Consider the following 19,673-nt stretch of genomic DNA (forward strand, 5'->3'; position numbering starts at 1 on the left):
CAGAAGCCATCAAGTCATAAAGAGCTGGCTGAGGGGATCAGGAAGCAGCTGGTGAAAGCTCCGGATTTGCTTCCCATCTAATCAGGGGCAGCCATCGAAGGGCCATGATGAATGCTGCCTTGTAAAACCTCCTGGCTACAAAGACCCCCTGTCTGCCCCACAGCTGGCTGGTCTCAGTTTTGGCACAGATCAACACTCTTTTCTCTCACCCCCTCCCCTCTCTGTTTTCATTACCAAGGGGTCGGGCCTGATTGAATTTTGGAAGTGGGACAGAATCTGGCTGTCCATCATCCTTCCCTACCAGAATGAAAGCTAGAGAACACTATCAGCCTCCCAAGCTGGTGCTCATCAGCTTGCCTGTGCCTTTGGATCTAGTACTACAGTGTACTGGTCACAAAACTAACAGTATTTCAACCACACTCTCATGTAATGTCACAATGTCTTAGACATACATTGTTATAGGGAAAGAGGCTTAGAGAGAGCCTGCAACTTAGCCAGATGCCCAGCTGATTTGATTTAGGTAGAGCCAAGCCTTGAACTGAGACCTCCATGCCTACCTCTGTCAAAGCCTAGGTTGCTTTAAGCCCAATTCTAGCCAGGCCATTAAGGCTGGTAAATGGAAGAGAAGGCAAACAAGAGAGTCAGCCTATTTGAAAGCAGGCTTCCAAGAAGGGAAAGAAGCTTGAATGGGCTTTTGGAAAGGAAGGGGTAAAGAAAGAAGAGAGAGGAAGCCAGTATCTACTGAGCAGTCTGCATGTATGTCTTCTGAGTGTCTGCCACTCCCCAGGTGTCACAGTCACTCCGGCTGAGTGTGTTATAGCCCATTTTAATGGGGAGCACACCCAGGCTTGTGAGTGTCATGCCTCATGACCTGTTCTCATATCCAGTGTGACATGACATGATGTCATGACATGATGATGTCATGCTGACATGATATCATGACATGATGATGTCATGACCGCTGACATGATACCTTGCATCTGGTCCCCATCATACCTCAGCATCCTACTAAATAAAGCACGCTGGGAGCTGTCACCTGGGAGTGATATGTCATGAAAAAAAAAAAAAAAAAAAACCTCTTTTATTGTCCTTAGCTAATAGCAAGAGAAAAGTCAGAAGAGAAATGCCTTGGGCTGAGGGCTGCATGCCCTGACTCTAGATCCCAAGTGTGTTCAACTGCAAAACCCAGGAAACAGTTCTTTGCCTGCCCCTTAACTCTCAGCATAGCTGATGTTTATGGATTGTAGAACCTCTCCTCCTGAGGTGTCCCTCATGAATGCAGAGCAGAACATTCCACTGGCCCCCAGGAAATCTACAAATCCTAGATGAGTCTTTCCAACTGGGCTACCTCTCCCTAAAGGTCTGGGTAATATGACTTTAACCACCTTTCTAGAGAGACACCTAGAAGATGGTGTTACAAAGGCCAGACCACTGCCAGATATCACTGGGGCCCAGACTTCTAATTCTGCTATCTCATTCTAGACTGTATTGGGCCTGGGCTGAGAAGGATCCTGAGCGAGTCCTTCATCAAGGATCAACTAGCACTGTCTGTCATGATCATAGATAGACCATAGACAAGGCCAGACCTTACAGCCCCATAGCACAAACCAATGCCAAGTGTCGATATGCGGAGTTCTTGACAATGCAAAGATGGAGCCACCACACAGTTGCAGCAGGAACACTAGCTCCTGAGGAAGGAAAGCTTCCATTCCCCAAGGCCCAGTCAAGAACCCATTTGCAGCCATATCCATGAGCAATGCAGAATTGATAAAGGACACGATGGTTGCAGAGATAATGAGTACCAGTGCTATGAGACTCCTAGCAAGGGGTGAGACAGGTACTGAAGGCCAGAGAATTGGACACATCTAAGGGACAGGGGATCCTGATACCAAGTGACAAGGTAGAAAAGAGCTCGAGACCCAAGTCACTGGGCCCAAAGCTGTCACTACTGTATAATATGATTTGAGGGCTTACTTAACCCTCTGTGCCTGTTTCCCAGGGTATATATCATACCTTCCTCCTAAGCTTCCATGAGAATTAAAGGGTCATCTGAGCTATGAGGGCTTTATATTATGAGAGTCCTGGAACATGGTAAGGTCTACCATGTGGTCTATTCCTTACACTGTTAAACCACTTGACTTGGGGGAACAAGGTGCCCTAGCAAGATAAGCAATTGTACCCCCAAGAGATTAGCCCTGCACCTGGGCTGCCTCAACAACTGGAATCAGCAAGGTGTTTCAGAGGAACAAAGTCCTTGCCTCCACCTTCCCAAAGCCCTATTTTGAATAATGGGGCCAAGACATTCCCTGGGCAGCACCTAAAGAGGATCTGTCTATGTGGGTGACTTGGCCACAAAAAGCTCTGTCCTAATCCATCCCCTGGGCTCTGACTGTACCATGACCTAGACACTGATGTATTCAGCTGTCGTGTCTCACTATCTTCTGATGGTCGCAGCCTCTTCCCTGCCACCTCCCAGTGCCCACATGGGGACTGATCTGGCTCTAGGACATCTGTTTCCACTATGCATATTAAAGAACTTGCCTGTGGAGTCCCTTCCAGGAATGCCCAATCCCGATCTGATTGCAATTGAATAGCCCACAAAAGTCTCTTCACTGTTTTCTACACACTCAAAGGATTGAGCCTCGGTTCTTGAGGGCTGCCTCGGTAACAGTCATGCTACAATCCACTTATTATTTCTCAGTAACTTAAAAAGAAAAAAAACTCTACACTTGTTTCCTAATACAGGGACAAAGAATCCTTCTCAATGGGGCACCAGCTCTGAGGCATCCCAGGAGATCTGTTTATCCTGGTATTGTCTAGAGGATCTTGGCCTCCCTGGCTAGGTAGAGTCCTTTGTCCCCTTTAACTCTCTCCAAGCTGTTAGCTGGAGTGAATCAGCAAGCTCTCACTCTTTAGTGTGAGTAGCGAGGGGGGTAAGGTTGTCGGGGGTCCTCTCCCCTGATCCACAGGGGTTGGGCACTTAGGGAGATGGGTTAGTTGCTGAGCCTGACTCTCGCTACCTTCTGTTTCTGGGAAAGTACTTGAAAAGCAACTGGACATGTACAGCTATGCCTGGAATTGACCAAGGGTACTATGAGCATTTTTGTGCCAGCAAAGACTCAGATGGGAGGAGGAGGTTGTTCCTGGAATCTAGAGTACTACCAACTAGTAGGTACCAAGAGTCAGATGTCAATCTGACTGAAGGTGGGCACATGACTCTTGCCTTCCTTAGAATTTACTTATTAAAAACCCCAGTGGCTACCAGGCCTGGGACAAGTCCAGCTTCCTCTTGCTATGACAAATTCATAAGATAATCGACTATAGAGAGAAAAGGGTTTGGGCTCCTGGTTCTGTATCATATACGTCTGTGTGACACTATAGTAGGGACTTGAGGAAAGCTGCTTCCTTCACAACAAGGAAGCAAGAAAGGGCCAGGGTTTCTCCCTACCCCTTCCAAGGCTTGTCCCCAAGTGACCTATGAGCCCCATTACACTCCTCCATCTCCCAGGAGCACCAAGCAGGAAACCAACCCACTAAGATGTGCATCTTGGGAGACAGCCAGCACTCACATTGTGGCACCCCTGCTCACTAATATCAGACAGCAGCTTAAACTGCTCCATGTGATTTTCAGTAGAATTCTACATGTTGATTCCCATAATTCCAAGTGAGTCTAGTTCTAAGTGGTGAGATTCAGGCCAGCTGGGTTCACAGAGGATGGTAATAAGGGACGGGGTAGAGAGGGAAAAGAGTAACCCAGAATAAACACTTGCTTCTAAGTTTCTCATACTGTGGCCTTGACCTTTGTCACCCCCCACACCTCCCATCCCCGGGACCCGCACTAAGCAGAAGATCTCTGGCTATGAAGGAAGCAATAGTCTTCTGTGAACACATTAACATTCAGACAATTACCAGTCACACAGACAGGGGGTGCTATTGACTTGAGACCCTGTGGATTCTATGCTTAGAGGTGCTGACATGTATTTTAAAATTAATAAACCACAAAATACCATATTCTCATAATGATCTCATTATACTTTTCTAAGAAAAGCAATTTTAAACTAGATTTATATTTTCTTTTAATCAGGAGTATTGCCCATGAGGTAAATGAAGTGAAAATGTTCCATTTGGAAGGGAACAATATCTGCACTGCAAAGCCTGTGAATCTAAAATGAGCCTCATTTTCACCAAAAATGAGAATCTGTAGCTATGCCTCAGGCAAGGAAAGACTCATGCAAGCCCCTCTAAGGTGTTACCAATAGTCTTGAAATTCTTCCTGGAACATTCTTGAGTTTTCAAAATCTCAAAGCACCAGGAACTTGCCTCAATTCAGTTTCCCTGCTAGATACTTAGAGTCCCAGCTGATTTCTCTCATACATTTGCTTCCTCTGGTGTCTCCTTGAAAGGTAGTCCTTTATATTAGTCATTTTCCCCCTTGCTGGTGTAACAAAACACATGACAGAAACAGCTTGAGAACAAAGGCTTATTTTGACTTCCATTTTGAAAGGGAAGAACCCGCACTCCGTGGTGGGAAGCCATGGTGGAAGGTGCAGCTGGAGGACCTGGCGGCTGGTGGCAGGAACATATGGCCAGTGACAGCTCACATCTCAGTAGAGCAGGAAGCAGAGGGTGTGGATGCTGGAACTGGGAGTAGGCTATAAGCCCCAAGGCATACCCCCTCAGTCACACACTCCCAAAGCTTTTACATCTCCCTAGAATTACACCACCAGCAAGGAACACCGGTTTTGGACACATGAGCCCTGGGAGACATTCCGCATTCAAACAGTAACAGTAGTGGAAGGGTTTAGACCAACTCCTCCTCACAGACTGAGATTTGCCCCAGCATGCAGATTCTTGAGTGCCACAACTACCCTGATGAACTGGGGACTTGTGCTTGGGAATCTACATTTTAGTGACTTTTCCAGAAGCTTCTCAGACGCTGGGTCAGTTAACAAATATGACTGCTAAGGATGGGTGAAAAGTCACAGATAGTAAAGTGAGGGAAAAGAAAAATTTGGCAGGTAGTGGAGGCCTGTTCCCAGATCCTAGAGGCTTCTGGGCTTGCATGGTGCTCATTTTTGCAGCTGAGAAACATGTGCAGAGAGAGGGGTAAAGGCAGCTGCTGTTTCACAGCTAGCTAGCATGCCTAGGATCAGGATGTCAGTCTAAGATAGGCAAAATCCAGAACCTTCACTGGTTGAGTTAGAAGAAGGTAAGGTAAGTACACCACACACACAGACACACACATACACACACACACACACCACAGAAAGGAACAGAGGGAGGGAGACAGCGAACACACATTTATGCTTCTATCACTGCTAAGAGTGAAAAATCAGCATTTTTTTGTTCTAAGTAGATGGTGTCTAACTTCTATGACCATGGGCTATAGCCATGTGACAGTGTCTTTTCCACTCTATCCTTCTCTAGGGCCTGCAGTACATGGAACTCATCCCCAAGGAGAAGCAGCCAGTGACAGGTACTGAGGGTGCTCTCTACCGCCGACGCCAGCTCATGCATCAGCTCCCCATCTATGACCAGGACCCCTCTCGATGCCGTGGACTTGTGGAGAATGAGCTGAAAGCTATGGAAGAATTCGTCAAGCAGTACAAGAGTGAGGCCCTTGGGGTGGGCGAGGTGGCCCTCCCAGGGCAGGGAGGCTTGCCCAAGGAAGAAAACAAGACACAGGAAAAGCCAGAGGGCACAGAGACCACTGCCCCAACCACCAATGGCAGCCTGGGTGACCCATCCAAGGAAGTGGAATATGTGAGTGTCCCTTGTCTCTGGTCTGGCTGAAGCTGCCCAGGCTAGGGCTATGCTGTCAGGGTCCCAGTTTACCATCCTCTCTTCTCATTTGTGTGTTTATTCATGTTCAATGAAAGAGGCAGATACTTGTTATTTTGTGTAAGACATCACATGGAAAATAACACCAAGGTACTGCCCCATGGAAAGGATCATAGTCTAACACAGTGGTTCTCATCCCTTTTGGGTTGTGGCCCCTTTGGCTCTAACTCTAAAAATACATATATTGCAATTCATAACAATGTAAAATTACGGTTATGAAGTAGCAATGAAAATAAGTCGATGGTTGGAGGAACTGTATTAAGGGGTTGCAGCATTAACATGGTTGAGAATCTCAGCCCTAGGAGAATGGTAGCAATGAGCAAATGGTCAAAGCTTAGGAAAAAAATCATCTCACTTCCCTGCAGATAGACACAGGCTCTGAAATTGTGGTAAGGATCAACTGATGTGTGAGGAATAACTTGGGACCACACAGGCAATAGACCTGGAGCAGTAACCTTGATCCTTCTTAAAGAATGAGCATTTGCAAAAACATGAACTAAAACTTCAGGCAAACAAGTCACAATTAGCATACTAATAACAGTCCCATGCTCCTGTTGGAGTGGCAAGCTACGGGAGTGTATGACAAAAGCCTAGGGAGGTTAGATGTGGTGAACAGAGTTTCACACTGTTCATAGGTCCATCATGACATCATCTCTTGGGTTTCAGGAAGTCAAGCAAAGAGAGGTCACTGTCCCCATATTATTGGTAACAGCACAGTGTTGGGCAGAGGGCTTGATCTGAAGGGGTAAGCTATGGGTCAGAGATAGGACATGGTTCCAGCTGTGTGGTTGCCAATTTTCCTTAGCAACAGTGTGGAAGATGCACATACCTGGGACCATCCTAAGAAAGCACCAAAAAGAAGCCAGTGTTTCAGAGGTGAAATTCTCCTAAATGGATTCGCCTTATGCCATTCCTCAGGCCAAGACTGGAACCATGGAGCTGATGGTCACTATGTTTCTACATGGAGGGTCTTACCCTTACCCTTCATCCAAGTAGCCTCTTTTGCCCTAGTTAACATTGGATTATGGAAGTCCCAGCACAGGGATCCCTTTGTTTGCTAGGTCATCATCACTTTTTCCAGATTGTCTGACATAGGCAATTTAAGAAACAAAGGTTCCATTTTGCCTTGTGGTCACAGAGGGTTTAGTCAGTGGGCATTATGCTCTTGAACAGAACATCACAGGAGAGGGATCATATGGGTGGATGGGAAGCATCTGATAGACAGAAAATGAAGAGAGGAAATAGAGGAGGGGGCCCAGGCAAGAGAGAGACTCTAGGTACAGGTCCACAGAGACCTACTTCCCAGATCTAGCTAGGCCTTATCTCCTACTCTTTATCATTTACCAACAATGTCATCCTAGTTACTAGGTCAAGGTCTTTATGAAGTGATGGTCTTTAGAAATGACCTCTCAAATACCCCCAGAGGAGAACTGTAGTAGTCCACTAGACAATTCTCAATCCAGCCAATGGATAACCAAGATTAGCCATCATGACTCTGAGCTATGTCTTACAGGCAAGAGGCTGGCAGTCTCTAGTAAACAAGGAAACCCGCAGAAAGATGGCCCAAGAGCCTGGTGACCCTGTTCTCCCTGACTCTGGGTTCCTTAAGTAGCTCCCAGTGCCACGCCAACCTCACCCCAACTTGAATTGCCATCCAAAGAGCCACAGCATCATACTTTTCTAGCTGAGAAGTCTAGGATTTGGAGGAGTTTTATTCCACCTTATTATTTAATAGCGAGCCTTGGGTCTTCTTGTTGTTGTTTGTTTGTTTGTTTGTTTGTTTTAGTTATGTGTATGTGTGGGTATGACATGTGGTAATGCAGGTTCCTGTGGTTTCCAGAAGAGGGTATTGGATTCGCTGGAACTAGAATTACAGGTGGTTGTGAGGTGAAAGCTGTGGGTTCTGGGAATTGAATAAGGCACCTCTCCAAGCCCTGTCAGTAAAAGTTAAAAACTCAGCTCTTGGAGTGGATATATGTGTCCATCCCAAGACTTTAAAGAGACTGGGATGGATATACATGTGACAGAGTTTAAAGAGGAACTAAATCTAGTTACCAACATAGTTACTAGTTTTATAAGCTGTTCTCCACCTACACCACCCCAATCCCATCCACGATCCACACTTTAACACTTGTCTATGCTTGAAGAGTAAGTTTTAAAGAATTCAATTTAGAACTGAATCTCTTGATGGCATTGTGACTTGTCTGAATTGTCATCCCCTAGGGAGAGATGTTTTGAGAACATACCTTGCCCTTGACTGGGATCTACAGATTTGTTCAACATAGAACTGGAACAAAGATGCCCTGAGAGTCTGGGTTCTTGCCTTACTTAACTCTGAGAATATTTGTGACACTTTGGAAGTTATATTAGCCAGTGATTGTCATATATCAGTCAGAAATGAGCAAGGACTAAGAAAGAAACTGATGCCTGTGAAAGATGTAGTTCTTTGTCCTGTCCAACCACAACTTTAACTCAGTATCTCACTGTGTCATTATGGGGCCACATCTGTCACTCTCTGTAGATTCTGAGAGCTTGTTCATCTCTGCATCTATAGTGGGTATCCTTGATGTTGGAGATCAACAAACATCATCCACAAATCCATGTTCAAGCCTACCTGGGCTCTGGAAGATAGGAACAATTTGGCATCTTGCCTAAGAAGACAGTGGCATCCCCTTTCCACATTGCTTAAGCACGGAGCTTAACTGGGACCTTCAGAGTCTCTTTAAATTCTCACAGTGGCCTGGCATAGTGATTTCATGAGAACCATGAGATGATGTGGACTTTCAGGTGTGCATACAGTAGGTAGACTGTCCAAGATCCCGTTTCCATACCAGTATCCAGAGGATGCTGAGTTAAAGCATTCTTATGGATATTTGGCTCTTGCTACTTGTTCCAGTAAAAAGCATCTAGGTTCTTTGTCTCCTTGAATCAGAAAAAGAATCCCAGTAAGGACAGCTTAGCAGCACAGCAGGCAATAAAGCTGTGGTCCTAGGAGCTGCACTGCCAACTATGGGCTTGAGCCACACTCTGAAGTCCATGGATGGATGGATGGATGCATGGATGGATGGATGGATAGATGGATGGATGGATGGATGGATGGATGGATGGATGGATGGATGGATGGATGGATAGATGGATGGATGGATAGTCAGATGGATGGATGACCTTAAAGGAGTCCTACTTTAAAAAAAATACTACCCAGTAATCTCAGGGTTCCTTGCATTGTATATAGTAACACAAGCATAGCATCTACCACTGGTTTTTTTTGTTTGTTTGTTTGTTTGTTTTTTTGTTTTTTATCTCCCAACTATGGACTCCAGCCTTTGGCACTATATCATGGCCCTCTGCCACCCAAGATCTCCCACCATGGCATATTGCATGATGCTATACAGTCTTCACTGCCCCCCAAAGTCTTATTAATCCAGGCTGTGTCCTTCCTTTAAAACCTCAGTATAGCAGCAATGACCATGAGGCTGCTGAGTTCTCCCCATTCCCTCCCTACATACCACTCTCACAGAGTGTCATGCCAGAGCCCTCTGGAGAACTCTCAACAGCAGGCTGTAATTCATAGGAATCCCAATACTAGACAGGAGCCAGGATTCAGGACACAGCTCTGCCTGAACCCCACCTGCCCAATGGCTGCAACTTTCCTCTCATGAGGATGAGGTCAGTTCATAGATCCTGATGCCAGACTTAGCTTTCAAAGACCAGTATGTCAAGCAGTCCCGCCAATAGGGCATGTTGACCTAAATCATCAGAAGTACATCTGTCTGCTTGGGCAATGAACTAAGAGGTGTGGCTGTCTGCACCAGCCTCAGAACAGATCAAAAATTACTATCATCACATTGACAGTGGGAGACAAAAGCATGGTAGAAACACCCTCAGCCATGGATCCTTCAATAAGGCCTCTCCATAAGAAAGTCCCAAGGGGAAAACACCCAACTCATCTGCTGTCACTCCTGGAGGGCGGCATGCAGGGAGACACCGGCTTCTCAAATCACCAAGGCTAATTAAATGCCTTTAAATGTTTGTGATGACCATGAGATAGCGTGAAGTCATCAAACAAATTTCCCAGGTGAGCCTGGGATAAAATCACAGTAGTTTGCTAAATAGTGGTCGATTGATTCAGACCCAGAGTCTTGTCATTGCTGGCCATGTGGTGTGAGCAGTCCTGAGAACAGCTCCTACAAAGGATATATACATGAAAGGCTGGAGTGAGCCCAGCATCTGACATCCCTCATAGCCCAGCCTGCTGGAGAATGAAACCCTTTTCTCTGTGTTCTAGAAAGAGCAGGCCACCCTACGGCAGCCCAAGTCTCTCCTTGTGGGTCTCAGGAGCGTCTCAAGACTCTGGCCAAGGCTCAAGCCAGAAACCTGTGCTACACCCTACCAAAGCCACAGTCACTGGTCAAGCTCCCAGCCCCCACTTTCCTCTCCTGGATAGGATTTATGGATGCCTGTTCTACACTCTGACTGTTGACAGATCAGTCAAGACAGGTAGTTTCCCTAATATTGGGGAGCTCAGTGGATGTTCACTTGGAAATTGAATATACAGGGTTTCCAGGCATGTCACTGTGCCCAGGCATTTCCGCCTTTCCACCACCCCACACTTGAAACTCAAGGAAGAGGACAGGATGCCAGAACAGAGCATAAAATGTACTCTCAGCTCGCTAAGGCTAAACATTCTTACCATGTGCCCCCAGTGCCCACTTCTCTGTGGCCTTTTCAGGTCAGGTGATCTGAGAGCAAACAACTGAGAGGCCAGGCAGAGGAGTGTGTGGAGGCTCCCCACAGTCTTAGAATGCATTCACAAGATCCCAAGGCACCCAGTGGGATGCCAACTCTTTTTCCCCCACCTCTCCACAAAAATGCAAAGGGAGGTGCAGCCGGTCTTGGACTCCACCCTCCTCCATAGGAGGGCCTCTCAGATGGAAACTTACAGCCACTGGCAGCTCAAGCTAAGGCCCGTCCCAGAAGGGACATATTTGTGGGCAAGGGACTTCCAAGATTTTTTTTTTGTCAGAGCAGATGTTTGGCTTGTGGGCTACTCAGGCTGGCTGCCTTTCCTGCCAGCCCTACTTGGGGACTCAAAACTGCCTCAGCCCCTTTGTCAGCCACAGAAAATTTTTGTTTATTTGAGCTGGAGGAAAGGGACAGAGACCAGTGAGGAACCACCCAGTCACAGCCAACCCTGATCCCTTCCCCTTCCCTGACCAAGGTGCCCATGAGTGGGAAATTGGGAGCAGCCCTCAAAATCACCATGGTAACCAGGCTCCTCAGCCTCTGTCTTCTTCCTTCTCAGTGGGGATATTTTAATGACATTTTAAAAGACCATTTTTCCAAAGAAAAAGATCCCTTTATCCCACTTTTTATACTATAAATACTTTCCCATGTGAGCATGTGACTTTTACAGCCATTTTTTTTTCCTTCTTCTAAGTGGGCTGCATAATATTCCATTGACTGAAACAGCCAGTGGCAAGCTATTTTCAATAAAGAGCAGAGGGTGAATATATAAAAGGTGGTAAGCCCTGTCACCTCTACTACACAGGGCCCCTCATGCTGCTATAGGCTCTATCTAAACAAGTGATTGTCTGTGAGCCAATAAAACTTTATTTACAAAAAATGAAGGGGAGTAGGCAGGAGTTGATGCATGGAGAAATGTAGTTTGCTGACCCCTGAGCCAGAAAAATCTATCTTCAACTAATTATTTGAGTTTCGACCTTTTTATTTTATTCTGCTTTTTTCTTTGATAAGTTAAAAAATGATGTTGATTGTAATGATGGTCTTAGTTGATGGTGTTGGTGAGGATAGTGGGAGATAGTCATAACAACAGTGATGATGTTGGTGTAGATGATGATGATGATGATGATGGCAATGGTGTGATGATGATTAAGAGGTGACAATGTTGTGAGCTGCTATTCTTTATTTATGCCGGGTACAAGCCAGGAAAATGTTCATGTTATTTTATCTAATCCCCAATATTACCCTATAAATCAGTGTGTGTGTGTGTGTGTGTGTGTTCTTTCCAATTAAAAAAGTAGAAACATTTTATTTTTAAACTTTTATCTGTATGAGCGCTTGCCTAAATGTATATATGTGCACCATGTGTGTGTCTGGTGCCTTTCAAAGCCAGAAGAAGAATCAGATACCCTGTAGCTAGAGTTACATATGGTTGTGAGCTGATATGTGGGTGCTGGGAACTGAAGCTCTATGAGAGCATTCGGTGCTGTCAACTATTGATCTATCTCTCCAGCCCCTAACTTTCTCTGCTAGCAGCATGTGACAGTGCAGGGTCTAGACTGTGCATGGCCCCTGCAACAGAGACCACACTGAACATTTTCTCTGCTCAGCTATGGCTCAGCTTACTTTTTATACAAAGATGGTCCTTGCACCTGTGGCGATCTAAACTGCATCTCAAAAATAAAAAACTGTTTTCTCTTGGGAGAGTAACAGATGTGCTTCATGCCCAGCCCAGTTAACAGGGATCCAATTAAAAATACCCGATGTTTAGCCTCTCCAGGCAAAGGTCCTGTAGTTGCCACCGGCTCCAAGAAGACACACTTGGTAAAAAGGCTGTCACCAGTAATGGCCACTATGGATGCTGAGTTTCCTATAAGCCCAGGACCACCACTGTGACTGAGACTTGGGAAAACCCTAGTTTCCACTATGCTTCCCTAGGGATGAAGCCATATTCCAGGCCTGGGTCCCTAACTACTGTACCCCCAGTGTGCTCCTTCTGCACCCTCTGGGGCCTTAAGAAAGTTAGTGTGTAAGAAAACAGACCTCGAGACAGCGACAGCTAAGGCTGCAGAAATGATGCCAGGGAAAAAAATGGGGGTGGGGGGGTGGGCCTTCTGTGGGACCCAAGACTGAGAAGCAAAGATGGGGCTGAGCACCATAAGAGGACATGGGAGATGCTGTTTATAAATAAATTGTTGAGTGTTTGCATTGGAGCAAAGCCAGTGCCTAAATTCAAGGCCTTGTGTTAATATTTACTGGAGAGCAATGGTGAGATTTTCACGAGGCTCTCTGGATTTAGACCGGGTAGAGCTTCGGATAAGAGCCTTCCAGGAGAAAAGCATCGTGATTGGGGTATGCTTCTGGCGGGCCTGAGGCAGAGACCACTGAAGCTACAGAGGCCTCTCTGTGCCCTTGGATCTCCCTGAACCTTGGTCCTTACATAGATTTCTATGGCCACATGACTCTTGCCCACTGTCCTGAACCTGCCTCGGCCTGAACCTCAATGCCCTTGTGTCATGCTGCAGTCGCATGGCTCCATGTGTCCCTTTTCAATGTAGTTTTTCTTGTTATGTTGTGGAGCAAGCCCTTGGGCCAAGTGACTTATATCCATGACGTCCCTTTTGTTCTCGAACCAGCCATTCGACCAGAGTTACGCAGGGACATCTTATCTCTATCCACTCAGCTTTATTTGAGCAGAAATCTACACTTCTGTTTGGACTGGACTGAGGAAAATGCACATCTGGGTTGATCAGGGAGAATCTCCTTGGGACTCTGCCTCTACATCCTGCATGTGATGATCAACTTGGTGTGGAAGTTTCTGGATACCATAACTCTGTCCTTCTTGGAAATCCCCAGGGGCATATCTTTAGAAACAGAGTCTGGGTAAAGCTACACAGGTGATCCCTAACTTACGACAGCGTTACTTAAGATTGTTCAAATTGACACTGTTGTTAGAAAAGGAATAGGGGTTTGGGAGACACGGAACCACTGACATTTGGTCTTTTTCCAGGACTGGCCATGGGTACTGTACTCTTTCATGGCACTGGGCAGGGCAGCAGGGCACAGCTGCTGGTCAGACGCTCCATTGCGAGAGTGAATATGAAGACTCTACTGAATTGTTTTGCTGAGTCAGGAGGCTGATCGTTGGCAGTGTTAGATGCATGGCATTGTACACTGTCTACTTCTGATGACCTAACCCTGTCATAAGTAGAGAACTAGCCTCTTACTTCATGCCATATGTTGGCACTCTGCACATTCTCTTCCACTAAACTGAGACAGGATTTCTCAGAGAAAGGGAACTCTGTGCCATGCTGAGTGGAAGAGTACCCAAGACAATGCCAGAGCAATCTGAACACAGTCCAAAGCAAGGGACCCTTAGCTCCACAAAGGCTCAGCAAACAACAGACAAGTCTGATCCATTCTTGACCTTCTCAAAACAGATGGTTAAACGCTGCCTAGGCCTAAGCCCGGAATCACTCATTTTAACTTGTTTTTCTATTCTTTTACTTGTTGCCCCGGCTGGTCTCTAGTTGGTTGTAGACATCCTCCTGCTTCCATCTCCTGGGCACTGGGATTATAAATATGAACCACTACCTCTGACTATTAAACTAAGCATCATAAACTATGTTGGGGGGGAAGGGTGGAGAAAAGCCTCTTACTCATTCTACCTCTGAGAGGTTTGTCCCACATCCCCTCTCCCTGGGGGAAAGTGCAGTGCAGACAAGGTTCTCTGGCAGATATTGGGAACCCAATTATGAGCAAGCTTGGGAACAGGAGCAAAATCTTGATGTGCTCAAGATAAATGACCTCCTAAATGCCTTTTACCCTAGTCCCAAGAAAATTCTACCCGCCTCCTTTACCAAAAAGTCCAAAAATGGCCACACTGGGCTTCCTTAAAAAGTGTTAAAATGTAAATCCTCTTGGAATTCAAGTTTCAAAGCTCACAGGTCAGGCCAGGTTTTAGCAGTACACATCCCTGTTTCTCAAAGGGAAGCCCTTAAAAGTACACATATCTCCTTGGGTTTTGCAAATTCCTGGCCTACTGAAAATCTAAAGCTCTAGGGAAAGAAAGTAAAAGAATATATTGCTACAAGCCCTCCAGGGGACCTCAGGCAGGAGAAGCCTAAGGACCAGGGTCTCCAAGTAGGCAGGGCTGGAGAAGCAGCCCAGAGCTGAGAGTCACTGGACATGGGGCTGTGACACAAGATGGTCAGACTGGGAACCACACTTGGGTTCTCAGAAGAGCGGTAAGCATTCTTAATGGCTAAGCCATCTCTCCAGTCCCTATAGTAGACTTTTACATATATCTCCCCATCCAAACACAGCAAAATGTAAATATTTGGGAGCTGGGCTGGCAGTACTTTGTAAATTAAAATTAGCATCCAAAGGAAAGACCGAGGTCAACTAACATTGAAATGGTCAGACAGTAAACATTTCCGGCATGCTGAGCCAACAGCCAAAATTTATGACACCCTGTGATCATTTTATGTAACAAAAGAGAAAAACAAATTTCCCTGACATTTCTACTCATGCAGTTGAAAATGTAGTCGTTTAAGCACAGTTCTTTTGAAAATAACTAAGTATGCTAATGAGAAAAATGAAGTTCTTTTTGAGGATAAAATATTTGCTAATACCTGGAGCAACCCCAGGCAGCTGTTTGCTGACACCAAATTAAAAGCCTGGGCTTTGGAGGTGGCTTAGCCTAGCTTCTCACTCCAGCTTTGTCTTCTAAAATTGTGTATCACTGAACGAGTCATGAAATATCGAGAAGGGAAAACAACCGCTTTCCTAAATACAGAAATGACCGCCAGGTGTTTGATAATGGGTACAATATGCCAAGTACACTGCAGTGTGCAAACATGCCCTGAGGGCATGAGAACCTTCACCACCCTGGGGCTTTGTGGAGCAGAAATGGATTCAAAGGGGCTCAAGAGAGTTATGTTGTAAAACTGTCAAATTTCCATTCCTGAGAAAATGATAAAATATGTTTATAAAGGGAGGAAGGTATGAAGGGATGGATGGATGGATGGATGGATGGATGGATGGATGGATGGATGGATAAGTAGGTGGATTTGTGGGTGGATAGGGTCATAGATTGATAAATGGATGGACAGACAGAAAGGTGGGTAAATGGATGTGTAGTTTATTGGATGGGTGGGTAAATAGATGGATAGATATGTTGATGGATAGATGGATGGATATGTAAGAAGAATGCTGTTCAACACTCATAAATCCAGGAGATATGTCAACCAATGGTTCTCAAAATACCTTCAGGAGAACCTGTGGGGTCAAGATCTTATTCTACGCATCATATGTAGCTTCTTGAACCCTGAAAGAATAGAAGGCTCTTTACATGAGGGACAAGGAGTAAGCTTCTTGCTAAGAGAAAAAAGAAAGAAATCGTCATGGTGGCTAACCCTGACAACCAAGTCTTAGCGGGAAGTCAAGGACAAGGATGTTGTCCTTGGTTAACTCTCCTCCTTAGGAGGCATAGGGACAGCAAAGACCCCTGGTAACAGGTAAGGGGAACAGCGATGACCTCTGGAGTCATCTCATCTTAGCCCATGATGGTGACATCAAGCAGATTTGAGTTGGCATACATTTTACCACATATGTGACCATGACTACCCCAAACTGTCAAGGTCTCCCAAAAATCCCTTCCTCAAAGAGGAGCCTGCAAAAGCAGAGAACTAAGTATAAGATCCTGGGTGGGTACCAAAATAGAGGAAGGAGATCATGTGACATCTGAGGATACCCGAATGAGGTTCCTCAGTGACTTACTACTACTGGCTCATGGGCAAATACAAGTCATTAAGAACAGAGAAAACAGAACCTGGTATGTGGGAATTCATTTCTTTGTTTCTGTAAGTCTTAAATGATTCAAGAATAAAAAACTGATCAGAAGACAAAACAGGGCAAGAAATCTATTTAAAGTTGAGCAAAAGAAAGGATTCCTGTGACCCAGTACTGTATGTGGACATTATTTGTTTATATTTTCTTAAGGGGACACGCAAGTACCACAGCATACATGTAGAGTTCAGGGGACAATTTGATAGAGTCAGTTCTTTCTGTCCACTGTGTGGACTGCAGGGTTCAAACACAGGTCATCAATCTTGGCAGCATGCACCCTTACCGGCTAAACCATCTCAGGCCTGTGACTAACTTCTGTGAAACTGCCACTTGTTGGGTTTTGATGTAGAGTCAAAGACGCATATCCTGTTTTCTTGGCGGGCTATTAAAATACTCCTCCCTTCCTAGTTCAACTTATCAGTGGGAGGCCAGAGTTCCTCCACAGATTTCAACCAAATTGGCACCAGGCAAAATCCAGACAGACCAGTAGTTAAGAGACTCCAGCTGGCCTAAGGGAGTTATTTAAAAGATTTTCAAACTGTATAGTTTGAAATAGAATATTTTTGATCGTTCTTCTCACTAATTTTTGTTTGTTTACTTTAGAAATTACAGTTGTTTTCAGGCATAAAACACATCTGCTAACACACCATATAAGCTTATGCCTACAATTATGAGAGGAACAGTAGTTTAAACATGTATAGTTTTCATTTCTCCCTGTTTTTCACAACAATGAAAATGTTTTAGAGATCCTGATAACTGCGAGTACATAAACAGTCATGAGACTAAGAAAATTAAGAATCTCAGGGATCAAGAAGGTACTATATTTAGTCCTCACAAGATAGACAATACATTTATCCCACTTTACAGATGGCCAAACCAAGGAATAGAGAGGTCTTTTATCTTGTCCAGCATCACACAAAAAGCAGAGAGGGTGAAACTGGGATTTTCAAACCCATATCACATGCCCACCCCCTCTCTCTCTTATTCCTTCCAGGTCTGTGAGCTCTGCAAGGGAGCCGCCCCTGCTGACAGCCCTGTGGTCTATGCTGACAGGGCCGGATACAACAAGCAGTGGCACCCCACGTGCTTTCTGTGTATCAAGTGCTCAGAGCCACTGGTGGACCTCATCTACTTCTGGAAAGATGGTGCACCCTGGTGTGGCCGCCACTACTGCGAGAGTGTGCGGCCCCGGTGCTCAGGCTGTGATGAGGTAAGAGTCAGTGGGCTGATGGGAACAAGTAGGTGTGGTCGTTTTATGTAGTGCAACCCAAAGTAGTGCAATTGGTGTGGCTTTGCTGATGATGTATTCTTCATTTGAGCAAATTGGGCCAGGCCTCACTGAGTACTCCAAACCTCTATTGTCTTGTCTTTAAAATGGGTCTGAGCTAAAAATGGTGACATATGTTGCTTACAATCCCAGAACTCTGGAGGTTGGATGTAGGAAGACCACCCTGATAGCTCAGCTAATAAAATGCTTGCCCTGAAGGGATGAAGACTTGAGTTTGAATCCTTAGACATCAAGAGAGAGAGAGAGAGAGAATGGATGAATGAAAGCAAGCCAGCCAGGTTGTATGAAGTGGGGGTACAGAGAGATGATCTAATTGTCCAAGTCTGGCAAATGTCTAAGTGATAGCTCATTGCATGTGTCCTGATGTGCTACAAAGTCAGAAAGCCCAGGAGTCACTCTAGGGTGTCACTTTATTCTGGTCCAAGGGACCACCCCTTGGGTCCTTGCTATCAGAGAACGGCCACTGGCTGCCTCTCCATTGCTGTCTTCCAGGGTCATGCCAGTATGTCATCTCATCTCAGAAAACAACTGGCCTCTGGATTTGCCCCAAAAGTTTCACAGATAGATAAATAAAACCCTGCCTAGAGAAGAGTATCTTCTTTTACCTGTCTGAAAAGCTAAGACAAAAGCATGGCCCTCAGCAACATTCACAACACCTGCCTCAGATTTCTTCACGGAGGCCTTTAAAGGTCACCACACAAATGGAATGGGATAAACCACCATCCCATAATTTACCCTCTTTCTGGGGGCAGAGCTTCAGTTGGCATTGCTTCTGTCTCTCTTTCTAGATCATCTTCTCAGAAGACTACCAGCGCGTGGAAGACCTGGCCTGGCATCGGAAACACTTCATATGTGAGGGCTGTGAGCAGCTGCTGAGCGGCCGTGCTTACATTGTCACCAAGGGCCAGCTCCTGTGCCCCACTTGCAGCAAGTCGAAGCGCTCCTGAAGGGCTGTCCATCACCCACAGCCAGCAGGGTCTACCAGATCCCACCAGGAGACTGAAGCCATCCTATGGGGCGGATGCCGCAGCCAGCAAGCAATGCATTTTCTAGGTTGAGTGCTGGTAGATCTTTGGGGGTCAGTAGTTTCAAAACCAGAGGTATTCTAAGAAGTCTTAGAATGGATTTATTGTTTCCTAGCTGCAACCAACTAAAGACACACTGGTATCCTACAAGGGAGCCCTAGGAGAAATTTCCCAGAATGCATTTCTGAGGGATCCAATCAAGTAGATGTAGGGTATGCTTTTTTTTTCCCTTGTGGACATGGGATCTCTCGAGGGGGCAGGATGGGATCTCAACTCTTGTTTGTTTGCCTCTTTCTCAAGTGGAATCTGAATCTTCAATAAACAATATTTTTGGCATGATAAACATATCAATAAAAAGGTTTATGAATTTCACACACATAGCACTTTCATCTAATCATTTATTCCATGACACTGATTCGGAAATGTATGATTAGCCCTGAGCCCCTGAACTGATAATGCCAGGAGATTAGGAAATGCTAATGAGTTACTTCAATAGTTGTGCTCAATAGACACTCCCTCCTCTGTTGCCCATGCTCCCAGATACCTAATAGAAACACATATTCATATTTCATGGTACCCTAAAAGGAGGAATGTTACTAGAATTAAGGGTTGAGGCTTGTATCCATGGCAACCATAACAATCCAGGCTCAGTCATCCATCCCCAATTGGCCAACTAAAAGAGCCAAATTAATAGTAAAAAACATAAAAAGGAAATTTGTTTAACTTGACCACATGTGGGAGAGAGACAAAGAGAGCTAGTGACTCATACACACATAGACACAGACACACACAGCACACATACACATACACACACACACACACACACATGTCTATCTTTGAGGCACTTGTAAAAGGCCTTGCATTTAAAGAGAATGCAAGAAGTGTGCAGAACTAAGCAGCCCTGGCCAAGTGTGCTCCCCGCCCATTGT

The 19,673-nt window shown here is 45.4% G+C and overlaps 1 protein-coding gene across 1 annotated transcript in view; it reads left to right on the forward strand.

The window, feature by feature from the left end:
- The window catches only part of Lmcd1 (LIM and cysteine rich domains 1), a 59,005-nt gene extending 39,885 nt beyond the window's left edge, over positions 1–19,120 (forward strand). Inside the window, exons 4-6 of the mRNA XM_052174479.1 lie at positions 5,428–5,763; positions 17,426–17,641; positions 18,508–19,120. Of these exons, the coding sequence (XP_052030439.1) occupies positions 5,428–5,763; positions 17,426–17,641; positions 18,508–18,666 (711 nt within the window). The 3' untranslated portion in view covers positions 18,667–19,120. The remainder of the gene's footprint in view (positions 1–5,427; positions 5,764–17,425; positions 17,642–18,507) is intronic.
- Positions 19,121–19,673: the final 553 nt, after the last annotated feature.

Source organism: Apodemus sylvaticus, chromosome 2 (genome assembly GCF_947179515.1).
Source record: "Apodemus sylvaticus chromosome 2, mApoSyl1.1, whole genome shotgun sequence".
NCBI lineage: Eukaryota > Metazoa > Chordata > Mammalia > Rodentia > Muridae > Apodemus > Apodemus sylvaticus.